Here is a 25,117-nt window from a genome sequence, read left to right on the forward strand (position 1 = left end):
GGTTTAAATTGTGATTCATTTATTGTCTTTAGGCAATTTATCCTGCAGTTAATTTACCATGTGCCTGCTACAGTTTCTTTTAACTTTTTCAATATGTTATGATGCTGCATTTAACTTTTTTCATATCTCGATGTTCTTTTTTAATATCTGATTGTATTTATAGTGATCGCATTTCGCAAAGCTTCACGCTTAAAGTTCTTTTTTTATATTTACGATTCTGTTTGTCTATTTTTCGTTTCTTATTTTGAATTTGATGTCAGGCTTTCGCTCAGTGTAGCCACAAGGTATGAAGTCAAATACCATATATGGACCAGAAGCGGTCAGCACCATGCAAAGCCACAGACAGTCATAAAATGCAATCACGGCTCCTGTGCGGTGCGGTTGCCTGCCTGGGTAACGCATAAGAATCCTTTGTGACCGCTTACCTGTCCTCGTTACAAATTCAGAGAAACACATGCATGCTTGATGCATGAGGGCCACAGCTGGTTGAGTGGCACAAGGAGCAATTCCGTATTCAGCAAAATTCCGTGTAACCATGATATACGATATTTATCCAAAGGCAAACGAGTGCTCCATGAGCTTTGTTAACGTTATTTATCCAGGTGCCAAGCACCTTGGTTGAGATAGTCGCGTGGTTAGATAGCCATACTTGGGTTCACCATTGACAGAGAGGCCATTGTGAACAATTTTTGCCATCAACTACAGGTTAGCTTATGTTCATGGCAATAAATTACCGGACAAATATACTGGACGACTTGACAAAATGACAACTTTACAGTCAAAATTAAAGCAATGCTAAAGAATTGTATCTGAGTCGACGGTTTTAATTAAAAAGCATTTACTGTATTATCTGATACCTGAATCCTTCAATAATATGATAACGCTGCTAGAAAATATCTGAACTGAACGCATAAAAAGTATGTAGAAAAAATTACATTTGTTTTTTAAGCCAGGAAGTTTTCTTATACCTGTGACGGAACTGATCTTCCCATTTAACACTGCTTTAGTTTTAAAAACCAGGCTAGTATATGGAAATAGAATTCTGTGAGTGCAGCAAAATAGCACACAGTGCTTATTAGGCAGGTCAACAGTTTTCTACTAGTACAACCCCTACTAATAAAATTAATAACAGCAAGTACGAGTGCTCTAGGCGGGCGAGCCCGAATAGGGAATACCCTGAAACTTCTTCTATCAAGATACCAATGAAGCTCGCCCTATGGTTGTGAGGTGTGGGGAATGGTAGCTGTAAAATAGAAAATACTTGATTTGTTTATATTATTTCAAAAAAGCAAAATGACCATTTTTATCGATTGCTTGAAAACGGGCCAAGTTATCGATTACAGGCAAGTTATCCTACAGGTTCAAAGATCGATATATACGAACGGACGGACAGATGAACATGGCTAGTTCGACGCGACTATTAATGCTGATCAGGAGTATATGTTCCTTCTGCCTGCCACATACATGTGCACAAAACCATGATACCCTTCTAACCCATTTTCAATGGGCTAAGTGTATAAAAATATACAGTATCTGCCTCTAGGACATGCATTTGCAGCTCTTTCAAACACATTTCTCTCATAAAACTGTTATTTTTGGCCTTTAATGAATTGTTAAACACAATTTTGTTGGCACTCTGACGCTTCGGACTAAACTAAATTCAATATAAAGCAGAAATGGGTAAATAAAAATGAAACTTGTTCTGGCAAAGGAAAACATGCTTGTAAAAAGCTTTAAGGATTGTGTGAGTACTAAAAAAATTTAAGTATTTACGTGTTAAAAAACATTTTTTTTAGTACGAAATCGCAAAATTTACTACCCTATTTGGGGCAAGCAGCTCGTGTGCGTCAAACTGAAGCTTAACAACGAGTAAAGGCAGCAGTAAAAATATAACTTTACTGTATACTGAAGAACTACTTGAAGAGCAGAATATTTAAGCAGAATGTGCACCATTCTGAGTTGTAGCCATGCAGCACAAAGTATTATAGTCTGATATACTATTTATGCCGTATGACTCAGCCAAAAAATATGAAATCAAAGTTGTGTTATCGTCTGAAAGGAACTAACTGGCAAACTTCAGATGGATTGAAAGACGATTCGTTTGCAATATAGATAAGAGGGAAGGTCTGGCAGAAAAGGAAGAGATTTACCAAGTGGACCTGGTTTTGAACTTGATCGCCCCACTCTCAGGACTGTGACTCGACTAACTAAAACAGGGTATCTGCTAGCCTGAAGCTTTCACAATTGTTTGGCATCAATTTGTGAATTGAATTCCCTGCAAGCCAAATAGCCCTGCGATAGACACTATAGTAAATAATTTCAATTAGGCGCTCTACACTTCAGTACACTAAACAAATCCTATTATCCCGGGGCGCCCACATAGCCCGCACCTCGACCCAACTGCCCTCTCTCCAACCACTCAAACAGGTTGGACATGCAAGTGCATATAAATTTTTAATTCAATTTTAGAACAAAACATGAACAAGTGGAAATAAGCAAAAAAAAAAAAAAGAAAGTGTTGTTGAAAATGTTCTTCAACCAGTTATTTTGGCATCGGAGCCAAATAAAAAAAAAAATTGTTGTGAACTTTTTGGTCGTGGCACAACCGCCGGCTGTCGCAAAATGTCCAAGTGGCAGGAAGGGCTCTAAATATGCATGTAAATTGTCCGGCCCCGAGCTGAAGCCAGAGTTGAGCAACTTTTCAAAAACACAAGCCATTCCCTCTGTACCGCATGCAATGCGCTCTGAAATAGTTTTATTGAAATTATGTTGTTGTTGTTGTAGCTTTTATACCGCTTACTCCAAATGGTTGAAAAGGGTATCATGGTTCAGTGCTAACGTATGTCACATGTACTCGATCAAATGCTAGGGTTTTCAAATTTGAAGTAGTTTGTTATTTTTCTTCCGATATTTGTTCACGTTGCCATAAAATCGATAACTTTAGATATTAAAATAAGCTTTATTGGGGCAATACTTGAAGATTTCCATGCAACCGATAGTTATCGATATTGAAATCAGGCTTATGGGGCATAATTCGATGATTTCTTAAAATCGATAATTATCGTGCTCGAAGATTAACCACAAAATCGATAATTATCGAGCTTGAAGATTTTCTTGAAATCGATACATATCGATATTGAAAAAGGTTTTATAGGACAAAGCTTTCCTATCTCCATAAAATCGATAAATATCGGTATTGAAATAGGTTTGAATGGACAAAGCTTGATTATTTCCAAAAAATCGATAATTATCGGAATTAAAATGTGAATTATTGGGCATAGCACCAGGATTATAAGATCTGGATATATATATCCAATTTTAGTAGGTAGAAATCCAAAGCCGACAAATCAATGTAGAGCATTGTATATTCGCACATTTGTGTGCGACATTTAAGCCTAAAATTTCGTAAAGACAGGATACTTAGCACCCAAGCCATTCAAGATTGCACTTTACATAGAACAGTGCTAAGGGTAGAAGAACTTCGAATATTTGTTACAACAGCTTGGCGCTATGTTCGGGGTATCCGCTGCCCGGGCACTCCCTTCTAGAGTCCTCCTATGTGTCGTTGTTGTTGCTGCTGCAGCTGCTGGGCGTGTGAATGTGTGCAAATTTTAACCTTAATTTCGTTGGCATTCGCCTGTCAATTAAGAACACATCAAGGACTTTTGCCCTGGAATTGCACATCGCAAACCACTTTTCTTTGGCACGCCCCGCAAACCCCTTCCCCACACCATCACACACAACCAATTGCATTTTGTAGTCGCACTCTAAAAGCTGCCGCCGTTGTCAGTCATTGCCTGCCTTTAGCCGTTTATATATTTTTTTCGGCGATTTGTACATCCGACCCGCCTTTTAAAATCAGTTTGGCAATTTTATATGATTTTTGCCTTTGGCCAGTTTGCCCAGTTCTCTTAGTTGTTGCGAAAATCAATAGAGTTTATCCTGAGTAAAATTCATTAAACCAGCGAATAGCATAACAAGCCATTTTCAGTTATCAAAATGAAAAAAGAAAATACACAAAAATACAAATAAGTTAAATAAAAACTACAAGGCAAAGCAGCTTTATCATCAATATTTTCCACATTCCGCCTCGCGGCAATCAATCAAAAATGAAAGTCAAACAACAGGACGCTTACAAAAGTATTTTCAACGACAAACAGGAAGTGACAGGAAGTTCGAGACAGAGAAATAATATTTACTAGTTCCAAATAACATTACAGCTCTTGACTATTAGATACTCTTTAAACAGTACTCAGGCTCCTTTACGACACGAACAACGTCTAGAACTAGAGTGTCAATAATCTGTCCGCTAGGTAGATCATTCCCACAATTAAAAACGCCTCAATAATGTTTGTTTCAACATATTCCTATACATGTATCGCCTTTCTATGCGATTTTCATATGCCTTTCGAGGGTATTACAATTGGTTCACGAAATGTTTAAAGCATATGCATGTCCGACCCCATAAAGTGTACATAAGTATGTATATATAGATCTGTTTCAACAGCCGAATCTATATTGACCTATCCGCGCGTCTGTTTCGACGCAAACTAGTCTCTTAGTCAAAGTTAAGGTTATTCTCACGAAACTTTGCATAGTTCCGTCTTTCTTTCCACATAGGAACGAACAGTTTTTGTTTTTCGTGATCCTATTAACATCGGATCACTATGTTGTTAAGTTAATAATTTTCTTGTAGATATGGCACCATTTTGTTTTTGTTTTTCTAGACGTGACTAAACTAGATACTAGATACTCCATAGGACTTCTGTTGGAGCAATCGTAGAAACAAGTTGGATATAAAGCTATAAAAAGACCTTAAAGTCGTTTGGCTGCATTCTTTTTTTCTCTCTCCATCCCTCTTGAGTTTTGTATAAAAACTGTCGATACTTCAATATGTGGTATAGAATATCATCCAGTCGACACACTTTGCTACAACAATATTCCAATTTGCTTAATTATAGAATTCCAATAACAAAGTTATAATTAGAAACAAACATTTCTGCATAAGAACTTCTTAGAACAAGGCGCAGCAAATGTCAGCCGGAACACACCCACTGAGACCCACAGCCACGCCCACTTTCCATCAATAACCCATTAGCACGCAGCTCAAATAGCACTCAAAGGCGTCTTAGTTAATCGTATAGTATATTGAATTTGTTAATTAGTTGATTTATTGACGAGCAATAGAATTATGAGAAATATAATAAAAAACTAAAGGAGCATTTCCCTTGTTCAGAATATTTTTGTCAAACTTAAAGACACGTTCTGTATTCATCATAATGATGTCTATTAAGGTACAATTTGAAAAGGTTAAAAATTGCAACCAAAATGAAAAAAATAAATAAATTTGACTAAAATTATTTTTGAATTCCAGGCGTTGTTTTGTCTTAGCCAAAGGCCTTAGTTGCTTGTGCTAAACATGATGGTAGAGTTGATAGCTTGCAACTATATGCTATACTGATAATAATGATATTATTAGTATAGGGTATTCACAGTTGCAAGAAATAAAACCATACTTATAAAATCTTTCATCGGTTTTACAGGAATTGGTGGCCATATCGCCTGAGCGTCGCAATTGGCGTGGCATCTTTATAGCCCTGCTGGTTATCGCCGCCGTCTTCAGCTTGATCATCTTTTCTATATTTCTGCTATCGCCCGAGGATGAGGGACTGCGAATTCGCGGACGCCGAATGCTGCCCAGCGACATACTAAGCAAGAGCCTTCAATGGAAGCCATTCAACGGCACCTGGAGCAATGGTGGGTTTCTAAAGCAGACCGAGAGAGTATTAAAGATGTGCAATATTCATATCCATTCCATATCAAACTCAAAAGCAGGCATTTTCTACCTTACTGAGTATACATATATATATATATATATTTATTATTATTATTTAGTCAAGACGTCGAACTGACATCGATCTAGCCATGTCCGTCTGTCACTAGAGACTTTTTATTCTCATCGAAATCTCTTCCGTATTTCAATAAATCGATAATTATCGATACTTCAAAAACAGTTTTTTAACATGACCAGGAGATAATAAATAATAGAAATTATTATTATATTATACTCCCGTATAATATTACAGATTCCGAATATTTTGCTGATCAGATACCTTAAGCCCTGCGTTGCACTTTGGGTATATACACACATGACTATACCCTTAAAATGTTGTTATTATAAGGAAATAAGCATGAGATATTCAAAGAACGTAACGGCACGAGTCGGTAACGAGTCGGATATTCCTGACTGGACTGCGAACTATTTGTGGACTATATTCTCAGGGATTCCTTTGCACTTTTGATTCGAATTGCAGCTCCTCGATATATAATTCAGATGTACATATATGTTAATCCGTTTCTTGTTCTTACAGATCACGAATTAGTTTATCGCGATCCGTCGGGCGGTCTGTCCATACTTAACATGACGGATTATACCACGCGGATTCTTATGACCAACTCCACGTTTGTGAGTACCTCATATATCTATAGCTGCGCACCTGTCTCAACAGTCACTATCTCTCCCTCTTTCTCTCTATCTCTCTCTCTCTCTGTCTCTTTCCCTTTACAGCGCCAACTGAACGCCGAATCGTTTCTGGTAGCGCCGGATCAGAAGTACGTATTGCTGCAATCGGATAGTAATGTCGAAGGCTCCAGGTACGTACTGCATAAGCCATCAGCTCGTGGAGGCAGCTCATGAAATCCGACTCTCTTTCGCCAGGCACCACGTTTACGAGGTGCAAACGGCCAACACATTTCCACTGGGACCAACGGAGAATATTGCGGAAGCACCGCGTCTGCAGCACGTGGTTTGGGCGCCCATTAATCCACCACCACCACCACCACCGCCGCCTCCTCCAGCAGCAACAGCAGCAACGCCAGCCACATCCACCATGTCGCCGCTGCCCAACGGCAGCATTATTCTGAACAGTCTGGCAGGAGCTGCAGCAGGCGGTGCAGGCAAGCCGACGCCTACAACCAACGCCAATGGCTCTGCCAATGGGAGCGGTCCGAGCAATGGGAATGGCGGCACCAAGGCGCCATATTCACTCAACCAGGCCATCGCCTTTGTCCACCACAATGACATCTATTACAAGCCCAAGGTGCAGGGTGAACTTGTCTGCCGCATCACACAAACGGGCGCTGCGGGCGTTTTCTATAATGGAGTGCCCGATTGGACGTACGAGAATGTACCGGAACTGGAGAGCCTACGGAGTAGCATTTCCTTCTCGCCGGACGGCCTCTTTCTCGCATTCCTCAGCTTCAACGACAGCGAAGTCAATGAGTACAAGTGAGTAGTGCCATGAATGGTAGTGAGTACAAGTGAATAGTGCTTTGAGTACAAGTGAGTGTTCATGAAAATCATTTAACAATTGCAAGAGTGGTAAGGAATATTATAGATGGCGCAAGATATTAGATACAATTTTCAGCTTCTAATGTCTATAACTAGCAATATCGCTTTTCTATCGCTTTCGTGTCTGCCAATGTGAAAAAGTGGCACCTCAAATAGAAAAGTTCTTTATCCTGAGCTAACGTCGAATGCTCGTTGTGGAAGTTAAGAAAGCAAAACCAAACTATTGAAAATATACGAAAAGATACAAAGAGAAGCAAATTTCGAGCCCAGAAATGATATATATTATTCATCAGGGAAATGAGCTGAGTCGATCTAGCCATGTCTGTCTTTCCAAAATTTCCAATATAAATTCCTTACTCACACCTAACATAGATCATGCTTATCATTTCGTTCGATTTGCTCCCACTTCCATATCGATCAAATAATTTTTAGCACAGATCAAAGATTAAAAGAGCTAAACACACAAAACGTGGCATGTAATTATCGTATAGAACATACGGCTCAGGGATTCACTCACTCGGTCAATTAATTCCTTGAAAGTATATTACACATTTTCTCTTTATTCTCCTTAACTTATTGTTCGCATAAAATATATGTTTTACATAAATCATATTGCATGCTCTCAGTCCAGAACTATCTACATATATGACATGTAATAACCACTTCTATGCGACAGATACACATGGATGGGCGACAATATTAAGTACCCGGCGGTGCTGAGCCAACGTTATCCCAAGGCGGGCTCTCGCAATCCGAACGTGACGGTGAATGTGGTCAATCTGTCGGTGATCAAGTACATATTTCCCACGCAGATCAAGCTGCCCGTGGAGCTGGGCAATGACAGTTATGTGGGCGGCCTAACATGGGCATCGCCCATCGATCTGTCCGTAACGGTAACCAGTCGCGACCAGACGAAGGCGACCACAGTTATATGCCGTGCACCGCACTTCCACTGCCAGGTGGTGCACACCGAGGTGACCATCAACGATGGCTGGGTATTGCCCGCGGAGCGTCCGATCTTCTCGGCACGCTTAGCTGCCCAGCTGCGTGGCAGCCAGCTGCGGCAGCTGCAACTGCAGGAGATGGCAGCGGGCGAGGCTGCGTTCAGTGGCAATGAGAGCCAGGCGAGTGTCACCAACGGACAGACCACCTATGAGATCTCCAATGGCGGCTATCTGCTGAAGCGATTGCCTGTACGCGATGGCGAACATGGCCACTATCGTCATGTGGTGTTCATTTCGTCGCTGGACCGCCGGCCCGTGCCACTGACAATGGGTCGGTTCGAGGTGACCGAAATTGTCGGCTGGGACGAGCGGCACGAGATCGTTTACTTTATGGCTGCTCCTGAAAGGCGGCCCGGCGAACGCCACCTATACAAGATCAGCCTTAAACTAAACGTCACCGAAACGAATCGCACCTACATCACATCGACACAGCCCACATGCCTTACCTGCGACAACACCGAGTCCACCTATCGGTTGCATCGTGCTCGCAACATCAATGCCGCCGAATGGCAGCGTGGTGAGCGCTGGGAGGAGATTGTCGCCCGCCTGGAGCCGGACGACTGCATCTATGACATACCCAAGAACTGTTTATACAATCGCGTCCAGTTCAGCCGCGACTATAGCTACTATGTGCAGGAGTGCTTGGGCCCGGAGGCGCCCAGCGTTTACCTGGTGGAGACGTCCAGCAATGAGAAGATATTTGTGCTCAATGCCGGCGATGTGCTGCGCCATCGTCTATCCCAGCTGGCCATACCGCAGACGCGCACCTTCAGCGTCGAGATACGACATGGCTTTCATGCCCAGGTGCGGCTCTATTTGCCACCCGGCATGCGCGAGGAGGAGGAGGTTGCCTTTCCATTGGTGCTCCATGTGTAAGTAACGCCAAAGAAAATCTGCTCGCACCCGCTACCGGTTTATTATGCTCGGGCGCCCTGGTTTAATCTCTTTGTATACCCTTATATACATATATTTTCACAGCGACGCCTCGCCGGGCTCTCAGCTGGTCACGGAGCGATTCCATGTCGACTGGAACTGGTATCTGTGCAGTCAGCGCAGCTTTATTGTTGCCCAAATCGATGGACGCGGCAGCGGCTACCAGGGCGAGCTGCTACGCACCCAGGTACATGGCAAGCTGGGCACCGTTGAGATCGAGGATCAGCTCGGTGTGCTCACGTAAGTCAAGCCTAATTGCCGCACTTTTTATATTGCCACAATCCCAATGTATTGCCCACAATTTCAGCTATTTGCGCGACAACCTCAAGTTCATAGATCCGCTGCGCATCTGCGCCTTTGGCTGGGGCTACGGCGGCTACGCCTCGGCCATGATGCTCATCGATGACTCGCAACAGGTGCTCCAGTGCGCCGTCGCCATCAATCCCATTGTCAGCTTTGGCTATCACTGTGAGTGTTCACTGTAAAAGTATATATAGAACAAAAGGAAGTACAATTCTAGGCTAATCAAATCTCAATTGGAGCAATATACAAGTTGTTTGTCCTGACTGACTGCTTGACTAACCGATCAATCTAGGTGCTCAGCCCTGATTCAAAGATTCTCCTAAAAGTTTCACACTTTCACGCCTTCTGCCTTATATGAGCGGATGTTAAATATAGTTTACGGCTCACACTCTCTTCAGGAAGCTCTGCATAATTAAATTTCTAATGGCAGAATGTGGTTGACATAGTTCCTTCCACAAGTTGCAAATGGATAATACCTGATAGTTTCTACAACTTTGAGAACTAATTAAAAAAAGAAAAAATAAAACTTGGATTTTCCTTAAATTGGCGTCATCAATGATTCATTCTATACATTTCAAAAGTTAGTTAGCATCCATTTTAATGTGAAGGCAAACACTTTCGCGCATTTTTCACCATTCCGGGTGGAATTCTGTTACGTTACGAAAGGTCACTTCAGTTTTGTTGTATTCGAACAGATCTTTTTATATACGATTAAATGAAATTCACTGTATCTAATATTTAATATATTTGCATGACAGATTCCTTCTTCACGGAGCGCTATATACCATTAAAGGGTGACTATCTGCGCGCCTTGCAGGAGGCCGATCTCACCATGAAGGCGGGCAATATAAAGGGACGGAATCTGATGTTGATGCATGGCACGGCGGATACGCTGGTGCATCAGGAGCATACACTAATGCTGGTGCGAGCACTTGTCGATCAGCAGGTGAAATTCCGTCATCAGGTATATCCCGATGAGGATCATGCCATTGCCAGATCGCTCAGTCATGTGTACAAGACAATGGAATGGTATTTCGATGAATGCTTCGGCCCCGTCGACGACAACGAGTGGGACCCAACGGGTCTGTTTGTGTTCAAGCAATAATTAAGACCCCCCTACGATCCTTATGACGAGGATCCGCTAGCCAATCAGCTAATCGACATCGAACTGGATCCCGGCGAGCGCAACAACCAGACAACGGCGCTCTCAGCCCTGGATGAGCTGGACAATAGCCTCCAGGCGCTTGACCTCATGACCTCATCGGCAATGACACTTAGCAAAGTCTCCAGCAAGCTCTGCAACTATAGTAGCAAACGAAAGCTCCAACAGACCGAAACGACGCTGGCCAAGAAGATTCGCATCCTTCAGCATTAGCATGTGTGAGTGAGTGCATGTATGTGTATGTGTGTGTATGTCTGTGTATGTGTGTATGTGTGTGTGTGCGCGTGTATGATTGTAAATGTATGCGTGATTATTTTTAACTCAATATGAACAAAGTTGGCTCTTTGTTGTATTTTGTTCGAAGTTTTGCTAGTATTTTTTTTTTAAATTATTTTCTGGTATTTTTGTCAGTACGTTTAGTAATTTTGTCCGTATTTTTAGTATTATTGCAGTATCTTTTAGCATTTTCCTTTTAGTTTTTTTGCGTGTGACAACGTTTTTGGGGTGTGCGTGTGTTGAAATTTCTTGAGATGTTGCGATAGCGAAGCGTTCTTATAGGCCAGTTTATAACGCAAAACAAAAGCAAGGTGATTCATTTATGCGACTGATTATAAACACATTATTGTGTATTACATGATAACAAACCAAAACGGATTAGAAATTGTTTAAACAATTTGATGCCATTGCTTGTCATGGGGCTGTAGCGAATATATATTGGGATATCGTAGGGGAAATATTACAAAAATGCCGAATAGATAAGCATTCCAAATTTTCAAGCTAGCAGTAAAAAACAAAAACAAATGAACAAAAAAAAAAAACAATGATAGTCATGCTAGTACATAATACATACAATATATATGTTTGTGTGTCTATTATACCGTTTTATGGTTTTATGTCTCATAATTGTTGATTTATATGTGTATGTGTATGTGTATGTGTATGTATGTATGTGTTCTGTGTTATAGATTGGTTTAAATCAATAGCAATGCTAAAATATAGACGAAGATGGTACACATATATATATATATATATATATATATGGATATGTGTGTATGTGTGTATATATATATATTTGACTGAACGTTATTTTTTGTATATATTAATAATGAATATTTTAAACAACACACCTAATTTATGTCCAACTTAAACACACAAAACAAAAACAAGTACGAAAAATTAACTTCGGCACGCCGAATATTGAATACCCTTGTAGAATTATGGCGTACAGCTTTTGCAGATGTGCAAGGAGCAAAATGAAGCTTGTAATTGCAGAGTTGAAATATCTTGAAAATACTAATTCTTCAATACATTCTGTCTAAATAATATAATATAAAAGTCCGATGTGGATCAAATATGAAGCACAGTGAAAAAGATATATGCTGGGCTTGAAAGGCTGGAATTAAAAACCAAAAATGTTGTTGATACAATAACCCTACTTTTATACCCTGAACCCATTAAAAATGGGTAAACCAAATGTATGTAACAGGCAGAAGGAAGCATCTCCGACCCCATAGAGTATATATATTCTTGATCAGCATCAATAGCCGAGACGACCTAGCCATGTCCGTCTGTCTGTCTGTCCGCCTGTCCGTCCGTCCGTCTGTCCATATGTATGAACGCAAGGATCTCAGAAATTTGAGATGTAGGTGCTCCTAGTTCCCGCGCAGATCGAGTTTGTTTCCGATAATCGATAACTCACTCCGTTTCCAAGCAATCGATAAAAATCGATATCGATATCCTGTTTTTTGGGCAATTTTGGTAAATAATAAGAGCTAGAGTCACAAAACATGATATGTTGCTTCTAAAATAGAATATATATATATATATATATGCACTTGATGTTGGGAGAAGAGGGTTCAGGGTATCCCCTAGTCGGGAGCTCCCGACTAGAACTTCTTACTTTTTTTTTTTTTAAATACAAATTTATTTTCCATGGAGTAACCATTTTCCGACAAAGTTAATAGACCTTCTACAAGTGTATTTAAGACAGAAAAAGATATATATATATATAAATGTTTTAAAAAGTGTGCTAGAAACAATTTGAATGTAGTTCAAGCCAAGCGAAACCATACAAAAATTTAAATGCTTTCTTACTAAATGTTAAAATGCGCCTAAAAGACATAAAAAGAAAAACTATCGAAAAGCGAAAGAAATTAAAAACCAAACCAAGATCATGAATAAATGTGATAGTCGCATATGAACGACTATATGATGCCCTATGCTAAGCCAAACTTGAAATTATAATATGCATAAAATATAACAATTTCCGTACATGTCATGGACTATAATCAATATAAGCAGTTTTTTTTTTGTTAGTATAGATAATATTCCATTTGGGCAAATTATTGGTACAGGGCATTACGAGTTGTAGCTTAATCAAGAGATTGCGTTTTAAAAAAAAAAACTAGAATACAGCCAAACAGAACCACTTTTAAGCGCAGCCGGGACATAAGCTATGCAATCTAATGTCCTCTATTCAAAAAAAAAATATATATATTATACTAAATGAAAATGTTGTTGTGGCCTAAGCCAAATATGAGATCGGTATAGAGAAAAATGCCCACAGAGAGGGAAACGTTTTTTTTTAGATTTTTTTACCATAAACTTGAATTAACTACGATATGTGTATGTGTAAATGCGGCAACAAATTGAATTCCATAAAAAAAAAATGAAAAAAATATATATAATTAAAAAAAAAACAAAACAAAACAAAAGAACATACATACATACATACATAGGTGTTAAATGTTGCGTCAATACGCCCCTAAAAGTGGCGAAATTTTATTGTAGAGTAACTGTGCGGCTGGTTCAAAAACTATTACCAATATTTATCATAAAAAAACAAAAACAAACGAAATAGTCAAGCTTTAAATGTTGTACACAAAACAGACGGATTCGAAGAGTACATTTATTGAAACCCAAGCTAAATGCATAACAAATAGGAACTTATAAGCCCAAACAACTATGTATGTAATATTTGTTGAGTGTACGCAGCTCTAAATGAATGTTTAACGTAATCCCCCCCCCCCCAAAAAAAAAAAAAAAAAATGAAAAAAAAACAACAACAAAAATTTAGAAAACCGAAATACATATTTATAAATGTTTAAGACAAAAAGCTATTTATGTATGTATACATATACAAGCGTACATAAACTAAACTAAAACTAAAACTAACGACGTCAAATGCGAACATTCATACACAAATTATTTATACATACAAGTCTAAGTACATAATGAATTAATTAAGGGTGTGTAATTGCGCCCGTATTACTTATTTATGTACGTTAACTGGAACAAAAATGAAGCTAATAAAAAATATATAAAAAGACATAAAAAACAAAACAACTAATTTCCGTAAGGTACAAACTACTGCAAATTAGTTGCCGCGTAAAAAAACGAAAAAATAAACAACAACAACAAGAACAACAACATCAACAAAAAACTATCCCAAATAAATGACCAAAAAATACACAACAAACTAGAAACATTTTAAGTTGTCATTTCCAATGACACACCAAACGAAGTTCTTTGGTTTCAAGACAACAATTTAAAGTAACAATAAAATTTTGAAATCGTAGCATGTCCGTATGTACTTACGTATTGTATTTTGGAAAACGCTAAGTGTACCAACAATTGAAGAACTCGAAAGTAACAAGCAGCTAACAAATTAAGAAAATCGAAACAATAAATAAACATGAAATTTTTGTGTGTATGCAAAATAAACAAAACAAAAACGGAGTTTTAACTTGGGGCTTTGATATTACAAGCTTGTGTCATTTTTGAATCAACGCAACATGAAAATATAGACTACATGAACAAAAAATAGAGACTACATTTAGTACAAAATTTTGAAAATTATAGTCCGTTACTTATCGACCATTGCGACCCATCATCTCTTTAATAGTATCGATAGTTCTTACTATTATAGTAGGCATCGATATGCACAGGGCTGTAATACCATTGAATTTTGTTCATCTCTAATACTGCGTAGCCGTCGCGTGTTCGTAGATAAATTGCAATTTCGCTAGCGTTTTTTTTTTTAATTATCTTTAAAAAAACGCAAATAAACCAATTCCAATTGACGCTGGGCCAACAGCGTATTGATTGTAATCAACTTGCAAACAAATCAGCAATTCAACTTGCAAACGGTAATAAGCTATTCTCGAAAGAACAAATTCGTGCGTGTATGTGTCCATATTTGTGTGCGTGTCTGTATATGTGCATAAAAGGCATAGCAACCAGACAAGCGGTCGTTCCCAAAGCATGAAAGCACTTAATTGTGCTTATAAGGATTGCCACAAATGCTGCAAGCGGCGCATAAGCAATCACCCGAACCGCTCGTTAACGATGACAAATGAATCTTGGGGCGGGTTATTTTTTTGTTTTTAACCAAATTTAGTCAAACATTTACTTAATAGAAGACAAAAAAAAAAAAATAGTATAATCGCATTGAAACTTCGTTTTAGTGAACATGTGCATGTGTATGCGTGTATTAGTGGCGTGTGTGTGTATTTGCTAAACTTGAAATACAACGCAAACGCAACGAGAACAGACTCGTCAAGGTAAAGAAAAAATGTGTGAAAAATTCCAACGGAATTACGCGAGAAGCAAATCGGAGGCAGGAAAGAAGCTAAATCAGATTCTCTCTGCATGTATGTATGTATGTTTGTGTGTGTGTGTGACGTCGATTGCGTATCGCTCTCATTGTGTGTGTGTGTACGTGCAAGATACATTTTGCGCCTGTAGTTGTAGCAGTAGTAGTTGTACTCTTGGGCGGGGGCTAGTGGGTGTCTGTTGATTGGGATTTGGGGTATAAACGTACAACTTAATACAACAACCAAGAGAAAAAAAACCCCTATTTTTGTGAGAAGTGTGAATCTGACGATTGTAATTTCTAGAAAAAAACTTTTTTTTTTAATCACACTGCAAGCAGTTGCATAAATTAAATGTTTACATGCTTGTCCGTTGTCGCCTTTGCGCAGTACTGCATAACGATTTAAAATCAGGTGGCAACGCCGACCTACATTTGACAACAGCGCCGTTTTCTCAGTTTCTGAGAGCAATTGCCGGGTCTACATTTCAAAAAAAAAACTCACTCTGTTACAAATGAAATGAATTCAGTGATCAGTTATATCTTCATAACGCTAGCCGATCTATCGGCCGTGTATATTATGTAATAATTTGTGCCAGAATTAGACTTATGAAAGTTTTGCCAAGTGATTTCTCATAGTTGATAGGTGGTTCACTGCTTCGAGTTCAATCAAACTTATATTTGCAGCTGGAAATTCACCAACAATCGATGTCATATGATGATGCTTATCGATATTTACGATAGACACATCCCTGCATGCGGCAACGCTGGAGCAAAGCAGTAGCTCTTAACTGTGAATATTGTCTGTAGCGGAGAGCAGTTAAACAAATCGAAACATTAATATTGTATAATATTTGTGCTAACAGTGCAGCAGCCTGAGCACACTTTGTCGTTCTTCTTTTTTTTTTTTTCATTTACAATACATACTTGTGAAATGAAAATCGTGTTCTCTGTCTCTCGTACCACAAAAAGCCGAAAGTGTTAATTTGCCAAATTCTGTATATATATATATATATATATATATATATATATATGTATATATACGTATATATGTATGTGTATGTATGTAAATACATACATATGTTTGTGTTTGTCTAATTAAACATCAATGCTGCTGCAGCTAAGATATCTTGTCTGGTAAATATAACAGTGTCGCGTGCGTTTTTATAATTCTGTGTGTGTGTGCGTGTGTGCTATAATTTCACGTCTAGGTTTGAACTTGATAATGCAACTGCATGTGAGTGCGTGTTTGTGTGCGCGCGTGAATAAATTGGTTAAAATACGCATAATTAACAGTTTTTGCATAATCGACATCGTTGCCGTTTCTTTTTCTTTCCAATATATGTACATGTGCGCGCTATTTGCATTGCCCGCGCTCCCGGCACCCACGCCATAAGCCACCTGTACGCCCTTGCGCGCTCACACACACACACACACACACACAAAATTAAACGAAGTGATTTGCGGTAGTCTCGTGAGCACTGCTCACTTGCCAGTGCGATAACGAAAACATATACATATATATATGTATATGCATATGTATGTATTATACATATATGCATATGTATGTATATTTGTATTTTATTGTCTTCTTTGGCCCATTTGGCTCTGCTTCTTACCGATTTCGGCTATTGCTAAGCACATTTGTGCTCTGAAAAAAATGTACGAATATTTGCACAGCTAAGGCGCCGCCGGTATTGCTCTCTACGCTTCAGCTGCATTTGGCGTCGACGTACATATCTTGCAGCTGCGACTGCAGTTGCGAGGGCGGCGCCAATGAATTTCTATTTGTAGAAAAATAGCGCATAATTTGCAATGCAATTGTTTGCGCTTTCTATTTAGTAAAATCCACTTTTGATAACACATGCGATCATTGGGCGTGTATATATATATATGTGGTTTGTCATGGTACAATGAGATCGCGCATTCCTGACGTCACGAGACGACGTATGCATGATCTCTTCTCTTTTATTTTATTTAATTTTTTTCTTTTCTGTTTCGTTCGTTGATGCGCATAAAGAGAGCCAGAGAGCGTTTGAGTTGCCATACATGCGTCAATTGTCATTGTTGAATAAATTTTGGGAAGCAGTGGCAACGCCGTGTCAGCTTGTTTATTAATGCAAAATCTTGAGCTCGGGTCAAAAAATGTTTTGCAAATTTAGGAAAGCAAGTGGTTTGCAAAGAGCGTTTTTATTTTAATCATTGTGCGTTTTTTATTGCAGTTGCAGCCGCTTGAGACGGAATATCACGGCCTAGCCTTGCCTTGCCAAGCAAACAAGTTTGCCGCGTTGCGTATCTAAAAAGTGAGTAGTTGCACATTTGGGACTGTTATGAAAACCGTCAGAGATTAGACGGACTAGCTTTGCTTAGCTGCCCACAGGCAACACAACTGCTACAACTACAACAACAGCTACAACTACAACTAAAACACCGCATTGCACCCCCCCGCTGTCAACAAACGCCGATGCTGCGCCAGAGCAAGAGCTGGAGCCAGAGCCAGAGCCACAGGCAAATGCAGTTGCAGTTGCATATGCACTAACTACGCGCCGCTCAACACAGCCGCTCGACAGCAACAACGCCAGCAGCAGCAACGGCAGGAACAGGAACAGCGGCGGCGTCGGTTGATCAACACTCACATCTAGACAAATACATACACAGACACAGACACAAACACACACATACATACACATACATATAGACCGCATACAACGACTGTGACATTACAGTGAGGGTGAGAAACGTAAGAGGTCCTTACATTTCACGCTATAATAGACAGAGAGAGAGAGAGAGAGAGAGTGAGAGGGAGTGAGACAGAGACAGAGAAGTGAAGGCAGAAAGCAGGAGGCGTATTCGCTGCCCAGCACACAAAACGCCCATTTGAATGGATCCGTGTGTTGGCTGGTTTCAGGAGGAACAGGAGGGACCAGCGTTGCGTACATGGTTAAAGATTTGGGAAACGAATGCCCAGGAGATGGGTGCACTTCTTGAGCAACAGCTACAGCAAAACAACAATAATAATAATAACAACAACAACAACAACAACAGCAGCAGCAGCGGCAGCAGCATCAACAGTAACGGAAATAACATCAGTAGCACCGGAAACGGCAACAGCAACAGCAGCACCGGCAACAGCAGCAACAATAACAACAACGCGGTGGCCACAAACAATTTATCTAGGATAATAAGCAACGGTCCTACGATCAGCCTGCGTGATCCCGACTCATTACAAATTCTTCTTCAGCAGTTGAACGAAACGCCAGATCGTCACGGGAACAGCAGCAACATTAACGGAGGCAAAAGCTCAAGCAACACGTCTATCGATTCCACATCGAACAACGACAATAATTCGCCAGCAAGCAGCAGCAGCAGTAGCAGTATCAGCGCCAGCGCCAGCGCCAATACTAACAATTCAGTTAACGGTACACCGACAACAGCAACAGCAGCAGCGCCAACACCAACAACAACTACAACACCAACAACAACACCAACAACAACAACACCAACAACAACAGCAACAACAGCAGCAACAGTGGCTGCTTCAAACAGCACAACGACGCCGACAGGTGGTGATAGCACCAACACCACCGCCACGAACACCACCACAAGCACTACCACAACAACCACAAGCACAACCACCGGTACCACCAGCAGTACCACCAGTACCAGTACCAGTACCAGTACGAGTAGCAGTACCACGAACAGCAGCAGCAGCAGCAACAACAGCAGCAGCAACAGCAACAGCACCACTTTTGTAGCCAATCCCGCGTCCAAGGTGCCGCTGCACGAGCGCGCCAACACCTATTATAATCCATCGCGCAGGAAACGCGTCGTGGACAACAAGTCGAGCACATTAAATCTGAACAAGCACGCCGAAATGATAGCCAAATATAAGGGCTGTCCGTGGCGAGTGCGCGATTATCAGTACGGTGACGGTATAATTGGTTTGCACGAGGAGATCGATCACTTCTATCAGTATGTGCTGCCCACGCCCTGCGAGCATGCCATTCGAAACGAGGTGGTCAAGCGCATCGAGGCCGTTGTCCATTCCATATGGCCGCAGGCGGTGGTCGAGATATTTGGTTCCTTTCGCACCGGCCTCTTTTTACCCACCTCGGATATTGATCTAGTGGTACTAGGTGAGCTATCCGGCAGAGTATTGCAATTAATCCCAACATATATACACTAATCTAAGCAATATAAATGTTTAGCTTTGTATTCAATCAAGTTTGAAGCTTGAATATAAACCGTTCCAAATCGAGATTAACACGAGAAGATATTGCCATACGATACTCTCAACATATATAATTATACCTTTGTATATATTAGTTGCAATCAAAAGTATTAGAGAGCAAAATTTTTGTGCTACAAAAGTAAATATTGATTTGTAATTGAATGCTTGTCAAATTCGCATCTTTCTAAGTTGTTTCCAAATGTTTTCTCAACCATCAAGTCAGATTCTATTGTATCATTGTATCATTGTAAAGATTCTCAAGGAACAATCAATTGTATAGCAAAGTTTTTCATTGATCTTAAATCGAACTCTTATGTTTATACTATCAATATTAATTTTATAGAAAATCACAGTCTGCTTTTAAACTGGATTTGCCCGTCCGTACATTAATTCAAAGTTTTTTTTTAAAAGGTTTTTATTGTTTATTGAATATTAAGTTCTTTTCGTTTTTATCGCTTGGAATGGTCGAACACATTTTCAGCAGCTATTTTATGAAGCTTGTTCTCTTTTTCCCTTCTCTCGCTCCCCCCTTTTTTTTGTAACATTTTGCAGGTCTGTGGGAGAAGCTGCCGTTGCGCACCCTTGAATTTGAGCTTGTTTCGCGAAACATCGCGGAGGCCTGCACGGTCCGAGTGCTGGACAAGGCATCTGTGCCGATCATCAAGCTGACAGATCGCGAGACGCAGGTGAAGGTCGACATATCGTTCAACATGCAGTCGGGCGTACAGTCCGCGGAGCTGATCAAACAGTTTAAGCGCGATTATCCTGTGCTGGGCAAGCTGGTGCTGGTGCTAAAGCAGTTTCTACTGCTGCGCGATCTCAACGAGGTGTTCACGGGCGGCATCTCATCGTATTCACTGATACTCATGTGCATCAGTTTCCTGCAACTGCATCCGCGCGGCATCTGTCACGACAAGACGAATCTGGGCGTGCTCTTGCTCGAGTTCTTTGAGCTGTACGGTCGTCGTTTTAACTATATGAAGATTGGCATTTCCATTAAGAATGGCGGCCGCTATATGCCCAAGGATGAGCTGCAGCGCGACATGGTCGATGGCCACAGGCCATCCTTACTCTGCATTGAGGATCCCCTAACGCCCGGCAACGATATCGGACGCAGCAGCTACGGTGCCCTCCATGTTAAGCAGGCCTTCCAATGCGCCTATCGCGTGCTCACCCAGGCGGTCAGTCCGCTCAATCTTTGGGGCACCGATGCACGTGTCACATCCATATTAGGTGAGTGTATATTCAAATAGAGCTAAGCACTTTACCACCTTGACCCCGCCTGTTTATCCAACATATATCTAGAGATCAGCTAATCTCAATCTTTATGTATATGAACTCTAGAAGAGATAAGCTTTTAATATATTTAATATATAATTTAGATTCGCCTTTTATGTTAAGTTTGAGCATAGGCAAATTTCAAAATGAACTGCATATTTTTGAATGTAAATGCAGTGCTAACAGAAATTAGAATTGTCCAGAACTTTGAATCGGCATTTGAAATGAATTAGATAAACTTTGAACTTGCATTCGGTTTTTTTTTTGTTTTTGATGGAAATATCAAAAGATGAGGAGTAGACATATTTTGATTCTTTCGATTTTTAATTGTCAGTTTTATTTAAAAGTTGTTATTGAAAACCTGAAATAATATAAAGAAATATTACAAATCTAAATTAAAAGCATCAATACTTACAATTTGAGTCTGATGAATCGCAACTGTATTCATTTACTTCCACGATCCAGACAATAGACATGTCGTTTACTCAGTCCAGTTCCAAATGAACCAGTTAGACGACTACATTTTGAGTTGAAATTGATTTTTAACATAAGAAGAGAGAGATTTGCATACCATTATTTGTTTGACGATTGAAATGTGCTTTTATAAAGCAACTGGACGATTCTAATATCAATTTTTGTTCTTGATTATCTGTATATAAATATATATAGGGCGCATAATACACATAACGGATGACGTTATTGACTACCGCGAATGGATACGGGAGAACTTTGAGTATCTGACCGCCGTGGATCCAATCTCGCCACTGCCCGCCTACACGAATGGGGCCGCCAAGTATGTGATCATGCCCTCCGGTGCCGTAGTGCATCAGATTTATCATCCGCATACGGTGCTGCAGCCGCACGCGCTGGCGCAGCCGTATCATACGGCAGCAGCAGCAGCAGCGGCGGCGGCAGCGGCTGCACAACAACAACAGCAGCAACAGCAACATCAGCTGCCGCCACAGGCGCAGCTGGCTAGCAATCTGAATCTGACGGCGCTGCGTCATCGGCGGGGCAGCACCTCATCGGCGGATGATTCTGAGGACAGTAAAGACTGCGAGGTTGGCGACCGGGAACGGGAGTCTATAACATCTGTTGGCCAGCCGGTTGTCGAGGTTATTGACATCACCTCATCGCCGCCAAATGGACTGGATGTGGCAGCGATGCCCGTGACTGTACCCAAGCCGATAATGGTGGCCATCAGCAACAGCTCGTTGTCGGGCTCGTCGGTAATGCACACACCCACACGCATAGATACATGATGAATGGCTGCCGGCCTCATGCAGCCGCAGCACCAGCAGCAGCAGCAGCAGGCCGCCGGCTGTGCCATGCTGGCCGCAATTGCTCCCAAACCAAATGCCACGCCGCGTGCGCAACTGTTGCGCACCAACGGCGGCGTCGCCGGTGCAGCAACTGCGGCCAGCATGCCAGCCAAGCCACAGGCCCAGCCAAGCCAACATACATGTATATCTTCTTCACAACTACAACAGCCAGACATGGAGCAACTCAGCGATGCCCCGGCGGACGGACTGGATGATCAAGTCTTGAACAGCCATATCTACAACACAACCACCGGCCACGTCCAAGCCAGCAGCAGTAGCAGCAGCGGCGGCGGCGGCGGCGGCGGCGTCGTCGGGAATACAGCGACGCGAAGCTACGGCCAACAGCAGGCGGGGCAGCGCAGTCACTCGAATTCGTATTACCGTCAGCCGCTCTATGTGCCACCACCCTTGCAGCAGCAGCAACAGCAACAACAGCAGCAGCAGCAATTGACCAAGACCATTTCCAATACCCAGCCGAGCAGCTACAATGGCCATCACGCCCAGCAGCAACAGCAGCAACAACAACAACAACAGCAGCAGCGGCCGCAGCATTTGCGTTTGGCCACCAGCAATAGCAATAGTGGGACAAACAGTGCTGGTGGCGGTTACCAGCAGCATCATCATCATCACCATCAGCAACAACAACAGCAGCAGCATCATCATCATCACCACCATCACCATCAGCAGCAACAGCAGCCGCAGCCGCATCACCATCATCAGCAACACCCGCAACAGCAGCAACAGCATCGGCGGCACTTCCAGTCGAGCGCATCAAAAGCGGTAGGTTCGCCCACAGTATCATCATCCTGCACATCAGCAGCGGCAACAACGAGCGCGCATAGCGGCAACAGCAGCAGCAGCCATAGCAGCAGCAGCAACAGCCGTTTGCAGCAAATGCGCGACACTCGTCTCGTCAACTCATCCTCCTCAATCATTTCCATATCGTCTGAATCCTCAGTTGGCAGCTCAAGCAGTTCGTCCCCCCGTTCACCGCGCTGCGGCTCTGGTGGTGAATCCCCGGACTCGGCTTCCGGCCAGCTGGCCACTGCAGAAGATCGCTGAGGATATCCAGGCCCAATTCCAATACCAGAGACGCTATGGCGGCCACTGACCCACCCAACAGTTAAGTGAACGGGACAGAGAGCGTGCGAGCGAGCAGAAGAAGAACAAGAAATCAATTCAATGAGCGCGCAACAGTGAGCCATATGAGAGAGAAACGTGTGATGATGAGATGCAGTGAGAGAGAGAAAGAGAGAGAGAGAGAGAGAGCAGCGTTTTTGTGAGCGAAAGAGATAGAAGATAGATAGCGAAAGAGATGGCAATAGTCATGTGCATTATCTATATTAGCTGCGTGCGTTTAGAATTTTTTTTTTTTTTTTTCTTGTGTGTTTCTGATAGTTTTGTGTACCACATTTTAAGATCACATTCAATCATTTATGCATATACACATGATGTAATGTGTACATAATATTTGTTTATGTATGCACATGTGCGTATGTGACCGCGTATTGACATACATATATGCAATGTAGGCGTGTATGTATTTGTATATATTTATATATATTTTTTTATTAGCAATTTTGCATTTCAACGTTTATGAATACAACAAATTATATACTCAACAACCTCTCCCCCCTCCAACAAAAACAAAAAAAAAACCAAAAAAAAAAAAAAAAAATTAAAATAAAAAAATCCCTTAAATAACAAATAAGAGAAAAAATTGCCATCTTGCATATAGAAGCATACACACACACACACACTCACACACAAAATTAACTGTATCTATAACTTGTATGTACTCTCTCTAAATATATATAAAAGATAAACCATATAATTAAAAAAATGCATTGAACCATTCACAATAGATGCATAATCCGTGTAATGCTGTCTCGCTTGCGCCTTCCAACACTACCACACAAACATGAACTTTCCTAAATACACACACACACACACATATTTATATATATATATATACTAATATATAGTAGTAGACCTTACACTTTGCCCTACTTGTGCGCTAGTTGGTATTTCATTTTGTTTTTAAAATAAATATGAAAGAAAACTGAAAAAAAAAAACTAATTTAAAAAATTATATAAATATATATAGTTAATAATTGATTAACAAAATAAACAGCGTTTAAGGCAAAAACAAAGTTAGTCATTTAAGTTATGTAAAGCGAAATGTGAAGTACGAAATTAAGTACATATATGAAATATTATTTGAATAAGAATACTAGAGTTTGTATAAAATTGTATAGCTATAAGGCAACTAGGTTTTCTTGTTTTTATTTCATTATAATTATTATAATTAATACTTCTATTTTTTTTTTTTTTTTTTTAACAATGGATACCTATTATCTTATTAAGTAAGTTTAGTATGATGCTTATAGCTTAAGCGCTGCATATTGTGTGTATATATTCGAGCGACTCTTAAAAAGGAAGTGTAAAAGCATCAGAATGCACGCGCAAATATCACGCTAATATTATTAAGTGAAATTGCGCGGCAAACAAGAAACAAAACAACAACAAACAAAAAAAAAAAAAACAAAAAACTAATGCAAAAAAAAAAAAAGAAGGGAATAACAAATCGTGTTTGAATTTAACATTAAGCATTGTGTAATTTCCATGATAAGCTCTTGATCTAACGATAAGCTGCTTTCTTTTATTAATGCCTCAAATGTTTTTATTATTATTATTATCATTATTATTATTATTGAATATCCCAATACGATTTCTGTACTATTATGATTAATATATTTAAAATTCTGCGCCTCAACAAAAAGGGAGAAAAAAAATCCACAAAAATTGTACAAACACATTGCACTTGAAATGCATAAACAAATGTAATGTGTTTTAAAGCAAAACAAAAAAAGTAAACGACAAAACAAGATAAACAAAAAACAAAAAAAAAAAAAAAACCGACAAACCAAGAAAAACTAAAA

At 40.5% G+C, this 25,117-nt stretch overlaps 1 protein-coding gene across 10 annotated transcripts in view; it reads left to right on the plus strand.

Moving 5' to 3' along the window:
* LOC6632064 (non-canonical poly(A) RNA polymerase protein Trf4-1) overlaps nt 1-25,117 on the plus strand; it is a 168,429-nt gene extending 143,312 nt beyond the window's left edge. For 3 of the 10 annotated variants that reach the window (XM_032439642.2, XM_032439643.2, XM_002055583.4), the window contains 9 exons: nt 5,544-5,757; nt 6,372-6,466; nt 6,569-6,654; nt 6,719-7,288; nt 8,028-9,227; nt 9,334-9,528; nt 9,596-9,756; nt 10,350-14,901; nt 17,567-17,648. In XM_032439642.2, the coding sequence (XP_032295533.1) occupies nt 5,544-5,757; nt 6,372-6,466; nt 6,569-6,654; nt 6,719-7,288; nt 8,028-9,227; nt 9,334-9,528; nt 9,596-9,756; nt 10,350-10,696 (2,868 nt within the window). In that variant the 3' untranslated portion in view covers nt 10,697-14,901; nt 17,567-17,648. Of the gene's footprint in view, nt 1-5,543; nt 5,758-6,371; nt 6,467-6,568; nt 6,655-6,718; nt 7,289-8,027; nt 9,228-9,333; nt 9,529-9,595; nt 9,757-10,349; nt 14,902-16,370; nt 16,482-17,566; nt 19,481-20,127; nt 20,809-21,522; nt 22,083-22,343 lie in introns of those variants that run through there. The other 7 variants (XM_032440274.2, XM_032440273.2, XM_070209820.1 and 4 more) reach the window with 7 other exon arrangements.

This window comes from Drosophila virilis, chromosome X (assembly GCF_030788295.1).
Source record: "Drosophila virilis strain 15010-1051.87 chromosome X, Dvir_AGI_RSII-ME, whole genome shotgun sequence".
Lineage (NCBI taxonomy): Eukaryota > Metazoa > Arthropoda > Insecta > Diptera > Drosophilidae > Drosophila > Drosophila virilis.